Source organism: Equus asinus, chromosome 21 (assembly GCF_041296235.1).
Source record: "Equus asinus isolate D_3611 breed Donkey chromosome 21, EquAss-T2T_v2, whole genome shotgun sequence".
Lineage (NCBI taxonomy): Eukaryota > Metazoa > Chordata > Mammalia > Perissodactyla > Equidae > Equus > Equus asinus.
The window spans coordinates 46,606,718-46,626,242 of record NC_091810.1 but is presented as its reverse complement, the minus strand read 5'-3'; the positions used below and the strand labels follow the sequence as shown (position 1 = coordinate 46,626,242).

The window sequence follows — 19,525 nt, the reverse complement described above, 5'->3', positions numbered from 1 at the left end:
GGAGATTATCAATTTCAAACACAACCACTTCCAAAGTTCCCCCATCAGTAAGTCTCCTGTGTATTTGCCAGTAATTTTCTCTCAAAAACTTTAAAACATTGCATTTTTTGGGAAAGAAATTCTGCCAAAAGTGAATGACCATCTAAGAAGCTTATAGAGAGGGTGCCTGTAAAAGTTATTTCAAGAAATGAGGTATAATATCTCAATTAAAAAAGTGAGGTGTCAAGCCAGCCCTGATTGCTTAGTGGTTAAAGTACGGTGCATTCCACTTCAGCAGCCTAGGTTCGGTTCCCAGGCGCAGAACCACACCACTCATCTGTCAGTAGCCATTCTGTGGCAGCGGCTCACCTAGAAGAACAAGAAGGGCTTACAACTAGAATATACAACTATGTAGTGGGGCTTTGGGGATGAAGGAAAAAAAAAAGGAGGAAGATTGGCAGTAGATGTTAGCTCAGGGAGAATCTTTCCCAGCAAAAAAAAAAAAAAAACAAAGAGGTGTCAACAGGATTTTATGCAGAAGATGAGGGAGAAACTGTTCATCAATAAAACACAGGAGGGATCAGAGATTTACCCTTGTTAGTCAGTAACTTTAACTCTCAAAATGATCTGTCCATCTTTGCTGGGGAAGACAAAACCCTTACTCTGCTTCCAACTCACCGACGTTTAAAAACTATTATTTAGCATCTTGCCATTGCCACCCTTCTCTGTAAGTTCCTTGTGTTTCTCATGTGCCTTTTTGGCAACTGTTAATCATTCTAAATAGAAATTGAGCTTCCTAAAGTCTATTTCCCAAGTAGCAGCGCAATGACTTACTCCAAAGGGATCTCCACCAACCTGTCTCTTTTTCCCACTGTGCTCAGTCTGTTCTCTCTTCTTCTGCCGTCGCTGTCGAGACAGAGAAGGTTCAGATCCAGAGCTGTGTGGCTGTAAACCTGGGTAGATTCTGTCCTGTTTTTCTGTAATACATTCACCAGCAACTCGATCCTTTAAAATAATAAAATGAAGCAAACAAAAAAACCAGAATAATACTCTTTTGAATTTCCAAATGACCAAACCCTCCACACCTAGTTTTAGAATTATAAATGAAAATGAGAGGAAGCAGTTGTCTTTCTCAAAATGAATGCTTATTTGCAGTGTTGACAGGCAAAGATGAAATGCTGACATGAGTTATCCAGATATTCTGGCTTTTTTCCTCTTTTCCCAAATAAAAATAAATAATTATTTTAATTAAATTACTCAGATTGTTACTAACCTGAAACCACTGATTTTGATTTAGTTTTTTTAAACAACATCTTTTCATAGCTTTTAATAGGTTTTCTATTCAGAAAACTAACAAATGTTTTAAATGAAATCCAATTGAATATACACATACTTCCCAAGTAAACATCAGGAAACTCTAAAAGGCACCAAGAAGAGTACTGAGTTTGGAGTTAGATGTAATCATATCTGAGAAACTTAATCTCCCTGAACCTCAGTTTCCTCATTAACAAATAGGCAAGATGCTTCACACACACCGTATGACTGCTGGAGGGTAGAGGAGATGGCACACTAAATACTTAGGACTATGTCTAGCACATAGCAGATGCTCAAAAAATGGGAGCTATTACTAGCAGTAGTAATGATAAAATAAATTACCTTTTAAATTATAAAGATTACCAACAACTTAGTATTTTATTTGGATAGCTGGTTTTAGAAATTAATGCATACCAAACATTAAAATAAAATATTCTTCATTTTTTAAACAATTGTTAACGATCAGAATATTTAGGTTTTCAAGTAGATGTACACTGGTAATTGAATATGATCCAATCAACACATTTTTATCAAGAGCCCACTATGTGGTACATTTTAGAACGAAAAATGAATGATATGATATTAATACAAGGTAAAATTGCTTTCTAAGAGCCATTACCATTAAGACCATATCATTAAGATCATTATTATCATCTATCATATAGATCCTCTGGCAAACACAAAATAATGACTCCTATTGGAAAAATAATTTGTAAATGTATTCTTTCAAGGGTACACCTAACATTATACATAAAACACAGTAAATAATCAAATTTTACAATATTATTACATAATAAGCTAGCTGAACAAGAAGACCAAGATACTAAACAATGACTGATACAATAAGGAAGAGTGAAATAAATGTTTCTCTGCTGTTAAGTATAGGCTGTTCAAAATAAAGTTTATGCGCGTATAAGAGTGACAGAGCAAATGACTTAAAGAGTTTCTCTGTGAAATCCAATTGGTGCTGAAAAAAAGTTCTACTTTTAACAACAAAAACAATAATAACAAAAAAAGAAGTAGTGCTGGATATGAAATTCTATTAAACAAACAAAAAAATCTGCTCTAAAAGCCTGATGTAAGGAATGAATTTGATCAGGACCACTTCTCTTCAACATTGTAATACAGGTTCTAGCAGGCAATTAGGCAAGAAAAAGAAATGAAATATAGATTGGAAAGGAAGAAGTAAAACTATCTCTATTCACAGATGACATGATCTTGTATTCAGAAAATCCTAAAGAGTCCACTTTAAAAAAAATTATTAGAACTAATAAATGAGTTCAGCAAGGCTATAGGATACAAGATCAATATACAGTAATCAATTGTATTTCTATACACAAGAAATGAACATTATGAAAACGAAATTAAGAAAACAATTCCATTTACAATAGTATCAAAAGGAATGAAATACTTAGAAATAAATTTAACAAAAGAAGTGCAAGGCTTATATACTAAAAACAAGAAAACGTCAATATAAGAAATTAAAGACCTAAATAAATAGAAAGACATCCCACCTTCATGGGTTGGAAGACATATATTAAGATAGCAATATTCTGCAAATGATCAATGCAATCCCTATCAAATCCCAGCCTTTTTTTCAGAAATTAACAAGCTGATCTTAAAATTCATATGGAAATGCAAAGGACCCAAAATAGCCAAAACAATATTGAAAAATAAGACTAAATCTGTAAGACTCAAACTTCCCAATTTCAATTTCAAACTTCCCAATTTCAAAAACGATAAAACTACAGTAATTAAGATAGTGTGTTACTGACATAAGGATAGATACATAAATCAGTGGAACAGAATTGAGAGTCTAGAAATAAATCATTACATTTATGGTCTACTAATTTTCAACAAGAGTGCCAAGATAATTCAATGGGGAAAGAATAATCTTTTAATGAATGGTGCTAGGACAACTGGATAACTGCATACTAAAGAATGAAGTTGGACCCCTTCTTCACACCATATACAAAACTTAACTCAAAACAGATCATAGACCTAAATGTAAAAGTTAAAACTATAAACACCTAGAAGAAAACATACGAGGAAATCTTTATGACACCAAAAGCACAAGCAACAAAAGCAAAAACAGACAAAACTGGTTTTCATCCAAATTGAAAACATTTGTGCTTCAAAGGACACCATCAAGAAAGTGAAAAGACAACCCACAGGATGGGAGACAATATTTCCAAATCTTGTATGACAAAGGACTGACATCTAGAATAAAGAACTCTTACAACTCAACAACAAAAAGATAAACCAATTTAAAAGTGGGCAAAGGATCTGAATAGATATTTCTCCAATGTAGATATACAAATGGCCAATAAACACATGAAAAGATGCTTAACATCATTAATCATTAGGGAAATGTAAATCAAAACCACAATAAGATACCACTTCACACACACTAGGAGAGCTAGAATCAAAAACACAGAAAGTGAGAAGTGTTGGTGAGGGTACGGAGAAACTACAACTCTCATATATTGTTGGTGGGAAGTAAAAAATGACGTACTTGCTTTGGAAAGCAGTTTTGCAGTTCCTCAAAAAGTTAAACATAGAGTTACCATATGACCCAGCAACTCCGCTCCTAGGTGTACACCCAAGAGAACTGAAAACACATGTCCACACAAAAACTTTTACAAGAATGTTCACAGTAGCATTATCCATAGTAGCCAAAAAGTGAAAACAACCCAAATGTTCATCAATTGATGAATGGATAAATAAAATATGGTATATACACATAGTGGAATTTATTTGCCAATAAAAAGGAATGAAATACTGCTACATGCTACAACATGGATAAACTCTGAAAACATTATACTAAGTAAAAGAAGTCAGACACAAAAGGTCATATATTGTATGATTCTATTTATATGAAATACTCAAAATAGGCAAATTCATACAGACAATGGTTGCCAGGGGCTGGGGACAAGGAGGAATGGACAGTGACTATTACTGGGTATGGGGTATCTTTTTGAGGTGCCAAAAATGTTCTGGAATTAGATAGCAGTGATGATTGTACAACTTTATGAATACACTAATAACCATTGAATCAGTACTTTAAAAATTAAAAATATAAACAGAAAAATAAAAGAAGTGAACTTGAATTTAATTTGACAGCCAAGCTGAACAAGCAGGACACATATAATTTTATCTATAAAGTACTAAGGATTCCAGTGTCCAAAGAAAACTTAAGATTATTTTGGTTTTAATCCAATGACTTTAAATGACAAGAGCATTATACTTGCATTTTTCCATAAAAACAAAACTTTATTAAAAACATTTGAATATAAATGTACAAAATTTTATACTTATATAAAAGATGATGTTAAATATAAAATATATATAACAGATCAAATTTAAATATATGTAGCATATATTATAAAAATACAGTTAATATACATGAATACATATAAATATGTATTACATTTTAACATATATTACATATTAACATATCATATTACATATTATGTATTAATTAATACATATTAACTATATTTTTAAAATATTTTAAGTATAAAAATGTAAAGTTAATCAAATGTTCTGGCTTTCTCTCTAATTTTAGCTCTTACCATGCTTCATCAAATTTAGGCTTCTTTCCAATTTCAAGTAGAGGATAACCTTTAAATTTACTCAGAATAGTTTCTTAGTATCAAATCCTTTTGTTCCTTTCCTTTTCTTCTTTTCTTCCTTCCCCTTTGGTTCCAATACATAAAATATTTTTTGTATTCCTTAAGAAATTAGATCAATCCACTAACTTTTCAAAAGCAAGAAGGAATGTGATATTATCTAATTGTTAGAACTACCCATCCACTTGGAGGACTAAGGAAGAGTGATGCGGAAGCAGGAAGGACATACAGATAGCATGCTTCCACCAAGTACCCTATGCCAGGGCACGGAAGACGTCTAAGAATCCCTCAGGTCCTAACCTTTGGTTTCCGTTATGTTTAAACTGGTACCCAAACTAAAACAACAACTAGAACACAACCAAACAATACAACCCACATCTTTGTAACCACACTTTCCAGTCCTCCCTGAAACCAACACCTCATGTGTATCACTCACCTGGTCTTTCGGCTTTTGGTCTTTGTTTAGAGGCTGCAGAGGCTTCACTGGGTCATTCTTTTCCCCAGTGACACTGTCAGACACACATGTGGAAATCAGGTTTCCTGGCTGAGCGCTGGACTTAGTGTTATGCTGCAGGCTCTCCTTCACTTGAGAAATACTGCATTTACCTTCTAGCTCATTAGAGGCATCTAAATGTCTTGGTTGATTCTCTTGAACTAAGCTGTTGCTCGAGTCCCTCCTTTCTGCAGGTAAGATGTCAATATTCACCCTACTGATTGTGGCTAGCAATTCTGAAGTAGTGTTCATGTCTGGTTTGCAAGTGTGGCCTTTCAAATTTGTAGGTGTCTTCAAGAGGCCAACAACTACGAGTTTCTCCTGGGATAAACATTTGTCTTCACCCTGAGTGAAAACATGCTTCCAAGTTATTACAGCACTCCTCAAACCATATAAAAAAATTAATTCAAAATAAAACGAGAGGTTCCTCAGAAAGTTAAACATGGAATTACCATATGACCCAGCAATTCTGCTCCTAGAGTGAAAGTGGGAACTCAAATAGGGATTTGTGCACCAATGTTTATATCATCATTATTAACAATAGCCAAAAGGTGGAAACAACTCAAATGTTCTTCAGCAGATGAATGGATAAACAAAATTTCAGTGTATACATATATATATAACAGAATATTATAAACCCATAGAAAGGAATGAAGTTCTGATACATGTTACAACATGGATAAACCTTGAAAACATGCCAAGTGAAATAAGTCAGGCACAAAAGGACAAATATTGTGTGATTCCACTTATATTAGGTACCTAGAACAGGCAAATTCACAGAGACAGAAAGTAGATTAGAGATTACCAGGGCCTGGAAGTAGGAGGAATGGGGAGTTAGTGCTTAATGGGTACAGAGTTTCTGTTTGGAATAGTGAAAGAGTTTTGGAAGATAGTGGTGATGGTTGTACAACATTGTGAATCTAGTTAAGGTCACTACATTGTATGCTTAAAAATGGTCCCAAATGGTTATTTTGTTATATATATTTTACCACAATAAGAAAAATTTTTAAAAAGATAAACAACCTAAATATAAGAGCTAAAACTCCTAGAAGAAAACATAGGCATACATTTTCATGATCTTGGATTTGGCAAGGGATGTTACATACAACAATAAAAGCACAAGCAACAAAAGAAAAAACAGATAAATTGGATGTCACCAAAATTAAAAACTTGTGTGCATAAAAGGACACTTTTGCTTTATGAAGAAAGCGAAAAGACAACCTACAGAACGGAAGGAAATATTTGTAAATCATATATCTGAAAAGGGTATAGTATCTAAAATATAGAAAGAACTCTTAGAACTCAACAACAAAAAAACAAAAAAGAACCAATTTAAAACTGGGCAACGGACTTAAACATTTCTCCAAAGAAGGAATACAAATGGCCATCAAGCTTGTGAAAAGATGTTCTGTGTCATTGGTCATTAGGGAAATGCAAATCAAAATTTCAATGAGATACCTCTTCACATCTACTAGGACGGCTAGAAGCAGAAAAACAGAAAATAAGAGTTGAGGAGGTTGTGGAGAAGTTGGAACTCTCATGGATTGCTTGTAGAAATGTAAAACGGTACATCTGCTACGGAAAAGTGTGGAGGTTCCTAAAAAAGCTAAACAGAGAACTACCATATGAGCCAGCAATTCCACTCCTAGGTATATACCCAAAAGAACTGAAAACAAGTGTTCAAACAAATACTTGTACACAAATGTTCACAACAATAGGCAAAAGGAGAAAACAACCCAATAACCACCAAGAATGAATGGATAAACATATTGCGATGTGTGTGTGTACATATATATATATATACAATATATATATATATACACGCAATGGAATATTATTCAGACATAGAAATAAATGAAGTATTAATACATGCTACATGGATGAACCTCAAAAACTTTATGCCTCAACAACTACAACAAAGTTGCAGAGTACAAAATCAACTTACAAACATCAGCTGCATTTCTATACTCTAATAACGAACTAACAGAAAGTGAACTCAAGAATACAACCCCATTCATAACCGCAACAAAAAGAATAAAATATCTAGGAATAAATTTAACCATGGAGGTTAAAGACCTATACCATAAAAACTATAAGATATTACTGAAAGAAATCAATGATGATATAAAGAAATGGAAAGATATTCCATGCACATGGATTAGAAGAATAAACATAGTTAAAATGTCCATATTGTCTAAAGCAATCTACAGATTAATGCAATCCCAACCAGAATCCCAATGACATTCTTACAGAAATAGAACAAAGAATCCTAAAATTCATATGGGGCAACAAAAGACCCTGAATAGCCAAAGCAATCCTGAGAAAAAAAGAACAAAGCTGGAGGCCTCACAATCCCTGACTTCAAAATATACTACAAAGCTACAGTAATCAAAACAGCATGGTACTGGTACAAAAACAGACACACAGATCAATGGAACAGAATTGAAAGCCCGGAAATAAAACCATACATCTGGGGACAGCTAATCTTTGACAAAGGACCTAAGAACATACAATGGAGAAAGGAAAGTCTTTTCAATAAATGGTGCTGGGAAAACTGGACAGCCACATGCAAAAGAATGAAAGTAGACCATTATCTTTTGCCATACACAAAAATTAACTCAAAATGGATTAAAGACTTGAAGGTAAGATGTGAAACCATAAAACTCCCAGAAGAAAATATAGGCAGTACACTCTTTGACATGGGTCTTCGAAGGATCTGTTCAAATACCATGTCTACTCAGGCAAGGGAAACAAAAGAAAAAATAAACAAATGGGACTTCAATCAGACTAAAGAGCTTCTATAAGGCAAAGGAAACCAGGAAGAAAACAAAAAGACAAGCCACCAAGTGGGAGAAAATATTTGTAAATCATATATCCAACAAGGGATTAATCTCCAAAATATATGAAGAACTCATACAACTCAGCAACAAAAAAAGAAACAAACTGATCAAAAAATGGGCAAAGGGTATGAACAGACATTTCTCCAAAAAAGATATACAGATGGCCAACAGGCACATGAAAAGATGTTCAATATCACTAATAGTTAGGGAAATGCAAATCAAAACCACAATGAGTTATTACCTTACACCTGTTAGAATGGCTATAATTACTAAGACAAAAAACAACAAATGTTGGAAAGGATGTGGAGAAAAGGGAACCCTCATACATCGCTGGTGAGAATGCAAACCGGAGCAGCCACTATAGAAAACAGTATGGAGATTTCTCAAAAAATTAAAAATAGAAAAACCATATGACCCAGCTATCCCACTACTGGGTTATGCAAAGAACTTGAAATCAACAATTCAAAGACACTTATGCACCCCTTAGTTCATTATGGCATTATTCACAATGGCCAAGATGTGGAAGCAACCCAAGTGCCCATCAACTGATGAATGGAAAAAGAAGATGTGGCATATATATACAATGGAATACTACTCAGCCATAAAAAAGACAAAAATCGTCCCATTTGCAACAACATGGATGGCCCTTGAGGGTATTATGTTAAGTGAAATAAGCCAGACAGAGAAAGACAAACACAGTGTGATTTCACTCATATGTCGAAGATAAAGCAACACATGAGCAAAGAGAACAGATTAGTGGTTACCAGAAGGGGAGGGGGTTGGGGGTGGGAATAAGGGGTAAAGGGGTACATATATATATCGTGAGTGACAAATAATAATGTACAACTGAAATTTCACATAAAGTATTATGACTTCAATAAAACAAAAATAAATAAAAACAACAACAATATTATGCCCAGTGAAAGAAATCAGACACAAAAGGTCACATATTGTATGATTCCATTTATATGAAATATCCAGAATAGGCAAATCCATAGAGACAGAAAACACATTGATGGTTTCCAGGGGCTAGATGAAGGAGGAAATGGGAAGTGACTACTTAATAGGTGTGGGGTTTCCCTTTGGGGTGATAAAAATGTTCTGGAACTAGATGGAGGAGATGGTTGTACAACACAGGAAATGTACTCCATGCACTTAATTGTTCACTTTAAAACAGTTAACTTTATGTTATAGAAATTTTACCTCAATAAAAAAAAATTCTTAAAGTCACCAGAGCACTAACTTCATGAACCGTTTGACAGCCCACTCTAGATAAAGCGGGCTAAAGGAATTACCTTCACCAGTGTTCTTTCTTTACAATACAGAGCTATTTACATAACAGAATCTCTAGTAAAGTCTAGTCACTGACATAAATTAACTTGCTTAGATAAACTATCATTTTAATGTAGTTTCTAAAACACATACCCTTTAAAGAGAAACATACCATTACATATGTCTTGGAGCCCTCAGAAGAGTGTGGGTGGAAGGGAACTACTTCCTGATTTGATTCAGCCTTTCCAGAAACCACTGTAGTAACAGGCTTGGATTTACAGTCACCATTTTTAGTATTATTTTTGCAGGTTTTTCTTTATGAGAAAGGAAAAAGGAAAAGTTATAATCAATATAGTGAATATTATGGGTTTTTATGTATATGAGGAAATGTGTATATGTGTTACACAGCTGTTCCATTTATAGAGAACAGTCTTCTAAAAACCAAGCCGAGTACAAAATACTTGACAAATACTCTTCAAAAACAATCAAGGTTATGGAAAGCAAAGAAAGTGAGGAATTATCACAGACCCAAGTTGACTAAGGGGATATGAGGACTAAATGTAATATAGTATCCTGGATTGGATCCTGGAACAGAAAAAGGACATTAGTGGAAAAACTGGTAAAAGCCAAATAAAGTCTGGAGTTTAATCAACAGTGATGTACTGATGTTGGTTTCTTAGTTCTGACAAATGTACTGTGGTAACGTCAGATGTTAATGATAGGAAAAACTAGGTGAGGGGTACACAGAGACTCTCTGTACTATCTCTGCGACTTTTTCATAAACACAAAATTATTCCAAAATGAAAAATCTATGAGAAATTTCCTCACGTACAGAAGTACCAGGATAATTTTCATCTTCAAGTTTCACAAGTTTGTAATAACACCACAAGTGCTTTATACTCAGCCTTGACTGGCAGAATAAATGTATACAGGAATAATATCCCCAACTGTTTTAGTGTGACGTTTCTACAACTAGGCTAAACCTCTGGAGAATTCAAGGGGAGCATGAAGACCAGCACTGCAGAGAGCCAAAGGTCTGTCTGGTGGGAAATTATAAACAACATAAACAGAAAGATGGCCCTTCTTTATTCCCTGGATCCTCTCTAGCACTGCCTCCCAAATTTAACATGTCACAAGGCAAAGATTGTGAAGATCTTGTCCAGGCCTAAGTCTTAGATCCTGGAACAGCTATTTGTTTAGTGAAGGTAGGACCTGAGAATCAAAGAAAAGAATTCTTTTACTCTTGAGAAGTTTTATGAGTGAAGAGGGAACCTTATGAAAGCGCTCAGAAAATTGAGCACTATTTTTTAGATGTGATTCTTATCTTACACACTAAATAATGTAATAGATTTCTTAGATAATCTCTCATTTCAATATGGTTTCTAAAACATATGTCCTTTTAAAAGAATAGTATTCAATATGTCTTGGAACCCTCTGAGAAATGTTAAAGTGCTTCTCTAAATGGTTCTCTAGATTTCTGATTCTAGCACTTAAGCAAATTTCAACACGATTATGTTATAATCATGTACTTTTAGCTCATGTTTAAAAAAACTCACCATAAATTCTTGCACATGAAATTTATAGAAGCTACCCTCTTTTATTCCATCATTTAGCCTAGCTATTTGCAAGGGAAGTATCTTACGCCTTTGTGGCCTCCAGAAACAAGGATATTTGGCGCTTTATATAAGGCTGCCTCAGGATGCTCCTCACAGAGGGTCTTTCTTCAGGCCTTTTGCTCAGCATTGTTCTTATCAGTTCTGTCAGCTCTGGGCTATAATCTTTCGGCATTGGCGGCAGCTACAAAGATAAATAATACCACAATTATGACTAATGGTCTTGTAAAGCAAAGTAAAAGAAGGTAGAGGTTTTCCAATTTTTATTTAAAAGCAATTATCCACATAAGTAGAAAAGAACCAGTGTATTAGTCTACAGGAAGCACACTGGTGTCTTGGTTATAATAGCAAGTTGTAAGATTGTAACAGTATATCCTTCAACCCAACAGTCCCATTTGAGGGCTTTCTCCTTCAGAAATAAAAGCATGAGTTCCTAAAGATTTATATACCAGGATATTCCCTGCAGTATTGTTCATGCAGTAATAAACAACTTGAAACAACTTAATGTCCATCCATAGGGGACATGTGGAATAGATTATGGTATACCTTTCTAATAAAATACTAGGCAATCTCTTAAAAAATAAAAGACTTGCGGCTGGTCCCATGGCCAAGTGGTTAAGTTACCGCACTCCGCTGCAGGCGGCCCAGTGTTTCATTGGTTGGAATCCTGGGTGCGGACATGGCACTGCTCATCAAACCACGCTGAGGCAGCGTCCCACATGCCACAACTAGAAGGACCCACAACAAAGAATGTACAACTATGTGCTGGGGTGCTTTGGGGAGAAAAAGGAAAAAAATAATCTCTAAAAAAATAAAAATAAAAAATAAAGGACTTAACAGCTACCAACCTGGAAAGATGTCCCTTGTATAGTAAGTCAAAAAAGCGAGTTGTGTACCAATGTGTACAGCGTGATTCCATTTCAGTTACTTTTTTAAAGTATCAGTGTATATAGCATATATACACCCACAGTCATGTCTGTATAAAGACAGGAAAAAGCCAGCAAGGCTATGCACCAAATTATTAGCAATGAGCATCTCCAGGGGATGGAAATGGATAGGACAGGAATTTCACTCCTTTCTTATTTGATTCTTTAAGTAGTGGAATTATGGGAAAACTTTACTTTTTTTGAATATTTTTCAAATTAAATGAGTCTTGGTATAATACTATAACCAGTAGGTTGCAACTTTAAAACCCAATGGTGTAAATGCCTACCACTGCATAGGTCAACTAACCTCCTGGAACTAACACATAAAGTTGGTCACTCTGGTAGCTGTATCACACACAATGCTTTTTGCAGTTCTTAACTGGTTGCTAGTAATTGTGATGATTATCAAAGGAGAAACAAGTTCAAACAGAGTGGACTCATTTTAAATGGGGCTCATTTAACCATAAGCTGCTTAGGAAAAGCTACCAATAGCCTATCAGGGTAAGTGTACATCCTGTGGCTACAAGATAGTCATTTTCAAAGAGCCAATTCATTGGAGCCATTAAGCCACCTTTATAAATTAATATTAAGAAATGATCAATCTCTTCTCCTCTAGTTCAAGCTTCCCACAGAAGGGACCCACTATGAAATCAATGATTACTTACTTTTGCTAGTAACTACTTACAAAGCTACATTAAATTAACTTGCTCCACATATTAAAAACTAGTTCCAGAATATTCTTTACCTTTCCTTCAATAATCCGATAAACTAAAGAATTCATGTCTTTTGCATTGAAAGCATGCTTCAGGGTGGCCATTTCATAAACACAGCATCCCAGAGCCCAAACATCAGACTAGAAAGGAAAAATAGCAAAAGTTAAGTATTGGAATGCCTTATTTTAATAAATGGTTAAATGTCAGAAAGTTGTATTTACATTTTCCTCTTTAAAAAAAAAGACATTTTCCTTAAACCAATTCACAAAGAATTCTTCTGACTTATTCTGATGGGTTCTGAAATTAGGAATACTGTCTTAGAAACAACGTGAGCGAGTGTACACAGCCCAATCTTACCTTATAGTTGTAGGGTTTGTTTGAGAACAATTCAGGGCTCATGTAGTAGGGTGTGCCAATGAGGGTGCTAGCCATGTCACAGTGGTTCTCTAACACTCGGGCAATTCCTAGGTCACCCACTTTGATAATGTTTGTTCTTGTTAGGAAAACATTTTGAGTTTTCAGATCTCGGTGAAGGATGTGTTTTTCATGTAAATACTGAGGAGAGAAATAAAATATCATTTAATATAAATGTAGTAATCTACTTATTTATTCCTAACTTCTTATATACAATCAACAATTGCATAAGTTAAAGAGCCTTAGTTACCTATATATCAAAACACTTGTTTTATAGTCTCAAAATAAAAAGTCTAATTTACAACTTTCCAAAGTAAGAAAATTAAGTTCCATGCATTAATTTGCACAATATGCTTTACAATTGTTCCCTGGTGCCTTGAGCATTATACCATTTAGCACTATATGGATCCAGTTAAAAAATATGCTTAGAAACTCCCACTGAAGGTAGAAAGACAACTTATACAAGGTCACATACACAGGCATCTCAGACTCATGAAATCTTCAGCTTAATAATATTTTCAAATATAACAAGATCACTTTTATTTAGAGAAAGTATCTTAGAATTTAAACAAGGTCAATTAATTCAGGACAAATATGCCCAGTTCCGGAATGGTATTTCGTAAATAGTCTCACTTCTGAACATGTGTATATGAAAACACAAACATGGTTTGCATTTCCACTCACTCTGTCACAGCAGGGTTAAAGCCCAAATCCCCACAGTTTAGGCATATTAATTAGCCCAACCACCTTCCAGTATGACACAGCTGACCAGCTGATAACAAAGGGTTCTTAAAGTTGACTTCACTATGAATATTAAATGAATAGAGAATTGGCTTCCCCTGGAATTAGACATGAAATCCATGTCTACTTCAATATGGATATCACTCATTCAGAAACATTCCAATACTACAGCATCAGGGGCTGGGTCTACTTCATAAACGGACTTCAAAAAAACCACATCATTTTTCATGTAAGCATCTGGGGAAGAATTTTCCTAAAATCCACTTGCCATCCCCGTCATCTTGGAGCAAAGGGGATGCGATAGGTCTGAACAGTACCTGCAGAGCCATGGCAATCTGAACAAACCACTCCACCACCTGACTCTCAGGCAGAAGCTGCCCCTTCTGCTCCTTGAGCTTTCGGTACAGATCACCTCCTTCGCAGAAGCCCATGACGATGTACAGCAGACCATCCCCTCCCTCCCAAGACTCCTTATAGGTGACAATATTGGGGTGCTTCAGCTGAGACAAGAGTTGAGCTTCCTGTTCAGCAGCTCGCCGCTCTCGGCTGGAGGCATTTCGGAGGTTCAGTTTTTTGATGACATACTACAAAGAAAATATATGTTTTTACAATGTGCAAATCAACATACAGTTTTATAGGTTCAGAAGTATTTAAGGGTTCTCCTGAATGTCCTCAAAACCAACCTTCTGAAGCCTGCCAGATAACCTATTCATTTTGTTACCAACAAAGCACAAAATTGGAGAAAAAGATTTGCTATCACTAATGATACTTTTTATAGGTTAAACTTATAACAGGGTGAGCGTCACAAAAAACTATACTTTCAATCTGCATTTTACAATTTCATTGAATGCTAAAACATGAGTCCATGTTAACACACCACTGAATCAATCATAAAATCTCTGGAAGAGATTTCTTAACCTCTGTTCCCTCTACACAGGTGCATAAAATATACTTCTGCAGACACAATGGGTCCATGGATTGTATTACTCAAAGGGATCCATAACCCAATAAGGTTAAAAATCACTGATCCTGAACATACAAAATTATTCCCACTTAAAAAAAAAATCAATATCCTCTCACACCTAATACATCTCCTCTCCCTGTCTCTGCTTGTCTAGGGTAGTCCCATTGTCCTGGTGTAGTTATTAATAGTGCCTCCTTTCAGTTTCAAAATTGTCCTGGTTTGTACAATACATTATATGGTCACCCTATTTATAAACCACATTAAAAAACTGGCTCCTTATCCTGAGGGTAATAGGACAAAGTGCTTTAAGCAAAGGAGTGACAACATTCGATGTAAGTTGTGGAACAATCACTGAGACTGCAATGGAAATGATGGACTGGAGAACAGCAAGTCATGTGGCAGGGAGGACCAGTGAGAGGCTGTGACATAGTTTGGCTCGATAACAATGTCCTGATTGGGGTGGTACCAATGGAGATGGAGAAGAGGCCTGTTGGTTTAGGGGACAGATGAATAAGGGGAAGAGAGGGGAGTCAAGAATGACTCCCCAAGTGTACAGCTTGGGTACTGCCTGGTTGGTGATGCTACTCACTGAAATGGGGACCGTGAGAGGAGGTCTAGCACAAAAGTAATGAGTTTTAAGAGTCCAGTAGTCTCCAGGTAGGACGTACGGGTCCCTTCACTCAAGGAGTGATATTGCCAAGCGCCGCCTTAGGTCCTGGGAAAGCATGATCTCACGGAACTGTCCCGTGTAGGGGAAGGAATGTAGCACACCAATTAATACCACAAAGGAGAACTACAGGGAGGCCTGACCTAGTCTTGGCGTCTGGGACGTTTTGCCTAAGGAAGTGCCTTCCGAGGTGAGCCCCCTCTATTAGATCACCCGGGGCCCAGCCTCGGGACGGCGGCCTCAGCGCACCCCTCCCTGTCCCTCGCCCCTGCCAGGCCCCATCTCCGCCGACCTGCCTGCCGTCCCGTCGGTGCCTCACGAGCGTCACCTCCCCGTAGCTACCCCTGCCCACGACCCGCAGGTAGCAGTAGGCGGCCAAGGGCATGTTCCCAGCGCGGGGCTACTGTTGGGATGCGGCGGTGCAGGCGGGTAGGGCAGCGGGCCGCGGTGGAAGGTCCCGCTCATGCCCGAGACGCTGCGGTGTCGGCGGCTGCGGAGGCTGCCCGGCCCGGGCGCGAGCACGGAGGCCGGCTCACGGCGACGCCGCTGCCATAGCGATCCCGCCCGGCGCAGCCCCGCGCATGCTCCGGCGGCCCGGGAGGTTCCGGCGCCACAGAGCCAGGCGCCAGGCGGCCAGAGCGGTGCCCCGGTCCCCGGAGGTCCCGCCATAGAGCCGAAGCGGCAGGGGCCCAGAGCGGCTCCGCCAGACCCTGCACGCGCCATCTGCCTCAGTTCCACAGCCGGGAGCTTCCGGGTTGCAGGCGACAGTAGAGTCGCAGAGGCTTACGCTTATTGAGCAGTTGTACCAAGCGCTTTCCAAGTATTGTTCATTCATTCTAAAAATATTTATTGACCGCCTACCATGTGCCAGACCGACAAGGTCCCTGCCCTCCTGGAGCGCACATTCTAATGGGGAGACGGGGCTGACTACTCTAGACTCTACAAGTAACATGTTATCTTTGCTCTGTCTCACGTCTATCTATGTATCCAGCAATCCATCTTATTGTGTATGCATTTCAAAGTAAATTGGATATATCGGTACACTTTACCCCTAAACACTTCAGCCTGCTATTGAGAAGTGCAAAGAACTCTCATCGGGACTCCATCCAAACCCCTGTACTAAGCGACTTGGCCAAACTCTGCCATGGCTTCTAACAGCTTAAGACAGTGTCCCTAGGAGGACCCTGGCCCCCCTTAAAAGGCCTGTCTGTGCAGGCTCAAAACTGCCGCAAGAATTGTTTCTTCTAGCCAATACCTCCCTTTCCTAGAGCATTTACTTTAAGAAGGTTACAATTGTAAATCCTTCCTTTGTCCCTTTGAGGGGATATACTATCTCCTACAACCCAGGAGTGTCTTTCTCAAGGACCTGAAATCCATCTCTTTGAATGTAAGATTTCTTTTGCCTACCTCCGAAAACCAATTTTTACCCATTTGGGGGCAACATCACTCCTGCTGGGAATGCATGATATAGAGCACACTATTACCCCAGAAAGTTAATTCATGCCCCTTCCCCAACCGCCTCCCAGAGACAAACACATTAGTTCATTTAATCCTTAATTAGTTCATGTAATCAACCCTGTGAGGGTGGTAATATTATCGTCTTCATTTTACAGTTAAGAAAACTGAGTCTCTGGGAAGGTAAGAAACTCGAAACAATATTCTAGAAGGCTTAGGGTTTGCTCATCTTAAACCCCACTGTAGTCACTTGGCCCCACTTGGCCCCACCTGTCCCCAGGAAAGCTTCCTGGAAGATTACTCAGATTCCCTAGATGCTTTTCTTAGTCTTCATCCATCCCTCTTCCCCTAAGCAGCCTTTACCCCTCTGGGGAATCTTCCTTCTTGGTTTCTAGAGCTTTCCTGGTTCTTCTTCTCCTCCTGTCCATTCCTGTTCTCTTTTGACTTCTCATGCTCCCCTCAGGTTTGAGGTCTCCTAAGGTTCTGTGCTCTGCCTTCTGCTTTTTACCTCCCCCAACTTGCTTTTCATCAAATCTGTCTTTCACTCTATAGGCATTTAGTGTGGTACAGGGCCAGTGCCCTGCCCTGAAGGCATAAAGTGAACAAGACATACAAAGTCCTGCGCCTGTAGGGCTGACAGTTGAAGAGGGAGATGGCCATTACTCAATGAAGCATACTAACCAGTTATGCTTGCCAACTGAGGTCAATGCTGTGCAGAGAGGTCACTGGGCCCAGCCTAGGCATCCAGGGGAGGTTGCCCCAAGCAAGTGTTGCTTGGACTGAAGCTTGAAGGAAAACTTTTTTCAGGCAGAGGGAGCACCATGTGCTAAGGCCCAATGGACTTGTTTTGTGACTCCACCTCCATACCTCAGTGTGAACTCCCTGAGCACTGGGCCAGGCCTGCAGGCTGCAGTACCCCAAACCCGGCGGTTGGCATGGGGTTGACACACAGCAGGTACGAAAGGATGAATTGGGGGTTGATGAATGCATGAGTGAAAAAGCGCAGGCCTATACGGATTGGGAACAAGTCTCTATGGTTGAATCTGAGACCCAGAGGGGCCATGGGCTGGTGAGATGGAGGGGTCATAGGGACCAGACCACTCAGGATCTGGAAGTGTGTTAGACAAGGAAAGGCCTAGAGCAGATCGACCTTTTAAAATGATGAGTCTTACTGCTGCTAGAGAGTAGACTGTAGGAGCAGAGCAGAAGTAGGGGGAGCAGCTATCTAGGTGAGAGACGAGGGTGGCTTAGACTCAGTGGCGACTGGGGATTTGGAGAGAAGTAAATGGGTTAGAAAGATATTTAGAGGGTTGGAAGTAGGGGTGGGGGTCTAAAGGAGGGAGGCATCCAGGATGCCACCCAGATTTCTGGCTTGGATGCCTGGGCGGATGGTGGTGGTCTTCACTGGGGTGGACAGCAACAGGAGGAAGACCAGGCTTGGTAATAAGATGTAAGAGGGGGAGAGAAAAGTCATGAGTTCAGTTTGGACATATAAGATTGAGAGGCTCTGAGAAAGTCAAGCAGGCAGTTGGCTGTGTGAGTGGAGCTCAGAGCAGGTCTGGGTCTGTGTGCTGTCCCACAGCACCAGCAGCACAACCACCCTCCACTCTCAGGCCTCCAGGCTTAATCCTCAGCAACATCATCTGCTTTCTGTCCACCCATCCCCTGACCTCTCACATCCACAGAGGATAGATGAACCTATCCTCTTCATCTGTAATGTGGGAACAATGAGAGAATCTGTCTCTTGGGGGTAGTTGTGAGCAGTAAATGAATTAGGATATAAAAGATGCTGAGAAGTGGGCCAGGCACTAGTCACCGTCAGCTCTCCCCATACCCTCTCTCCTTCCCAGACCACACAAACGTGTTTCCAACACCTTCTATGGACCAGGGTTGATGCTAGCCATCTTCCAACAGCCCAGTCTCAATTTTGCCACACCCCTGATCAAAATATCTTTCATTTCCCAACCAAAAGACTGGTCACTTTCAGACCCCTGTGCCAGCTGCTCCCAAACCACTTCCCACCCTCCTTCCCCACCTTCTCCTTCAGGTCCTGCTCCTATCACACAGATGCTGCACCTTCCCCGAGCATGCTTCACATTTACCCATGCTCGTCTCTCCCTCCCCTTCCCACCTCCCCCTTCCCAAGTGCTGCTCTATTTCCCAGGCACCTCCTTCAGGAACCTTTTCCAAGGTCCTGTGGAGATGAGTGCCACCCCTTCCAGATTTCTGCAGCTCCTTCATGCTCCTCATAAGCTTCTGATCATTCCTGGGATTCCCTGGGCTTCCTTTGATTTGTCTGAGTCCTTTGCCCAAGGCATCAGCTCACTGAACACAGTGAGGCACTCAAGTATCATCTGTGGTGTCCTTGTGCCTGGCACTATGCCCAACCAACCACAGGGCCCAGTCAGGACTGGTGCAGGAAATCAACAGGACCTCAAATGTACAGCTTCATGTTGATCCAGCTTATCTTCCACAAAGGCCAGAAAACAAGCCAGAAGGTCA

General features: G+C 38.9%; 1 protein-coding gene across 6 annotated transcripts in view; it reads right to left on the bottom strand.

Moving 5' to 3' along the window:
• Nucleotides 1-16,164, bottom strand: part of NEK4 (NIMA related kinase 4) — a 39,701-nt gene extending 23,537 nt beyond the window's left edge. For 2 of the 6 annotated variants that reach the window (XM_014826593.3, XM_070493824.1), the window contains exons 1-8: nt 15,861-16,164; nt 14,255-14,521; nt 13,140-13,337; nt 12,815-12,922; nt 11,173-11,327; nt 9,703-9,844; nt 5,362-5,763; nt 835-984 (exon numbers count right to left, since the gene is read on the bottom strand). In XM_014826593.3, the coding sequence (XP_014682079.3) occupies nt 835-984; nt 5,362-5,763; nt 9,703-9,844; nt 11,173-11,327; nt 12,815-12,922; nt 13,140-13,337; nt 14,255-14,521; nt 15,861-15,953 (1,515 nt within the window). In that variant the 5' untranslated portion in view covers nt 15,954-16,164. The remainder of the gene's footprint in view (nt 1-834; nt 985-5,361; nt 5,764-9,702; nt 9,845-11,172; nt 11,328-12,814; nt 12,923-13,139; nt 13,338-14,254; nt 14,522-15,860) is intronic. The other 4 variants (XM_070493828.1, XM_070493827.1, XM_070493826.1 and 1 more) reach the window with 3 other exon arrangements.
• Nucleotides 16,165-19,525: the final 3,361 nt, after the last annotated feature.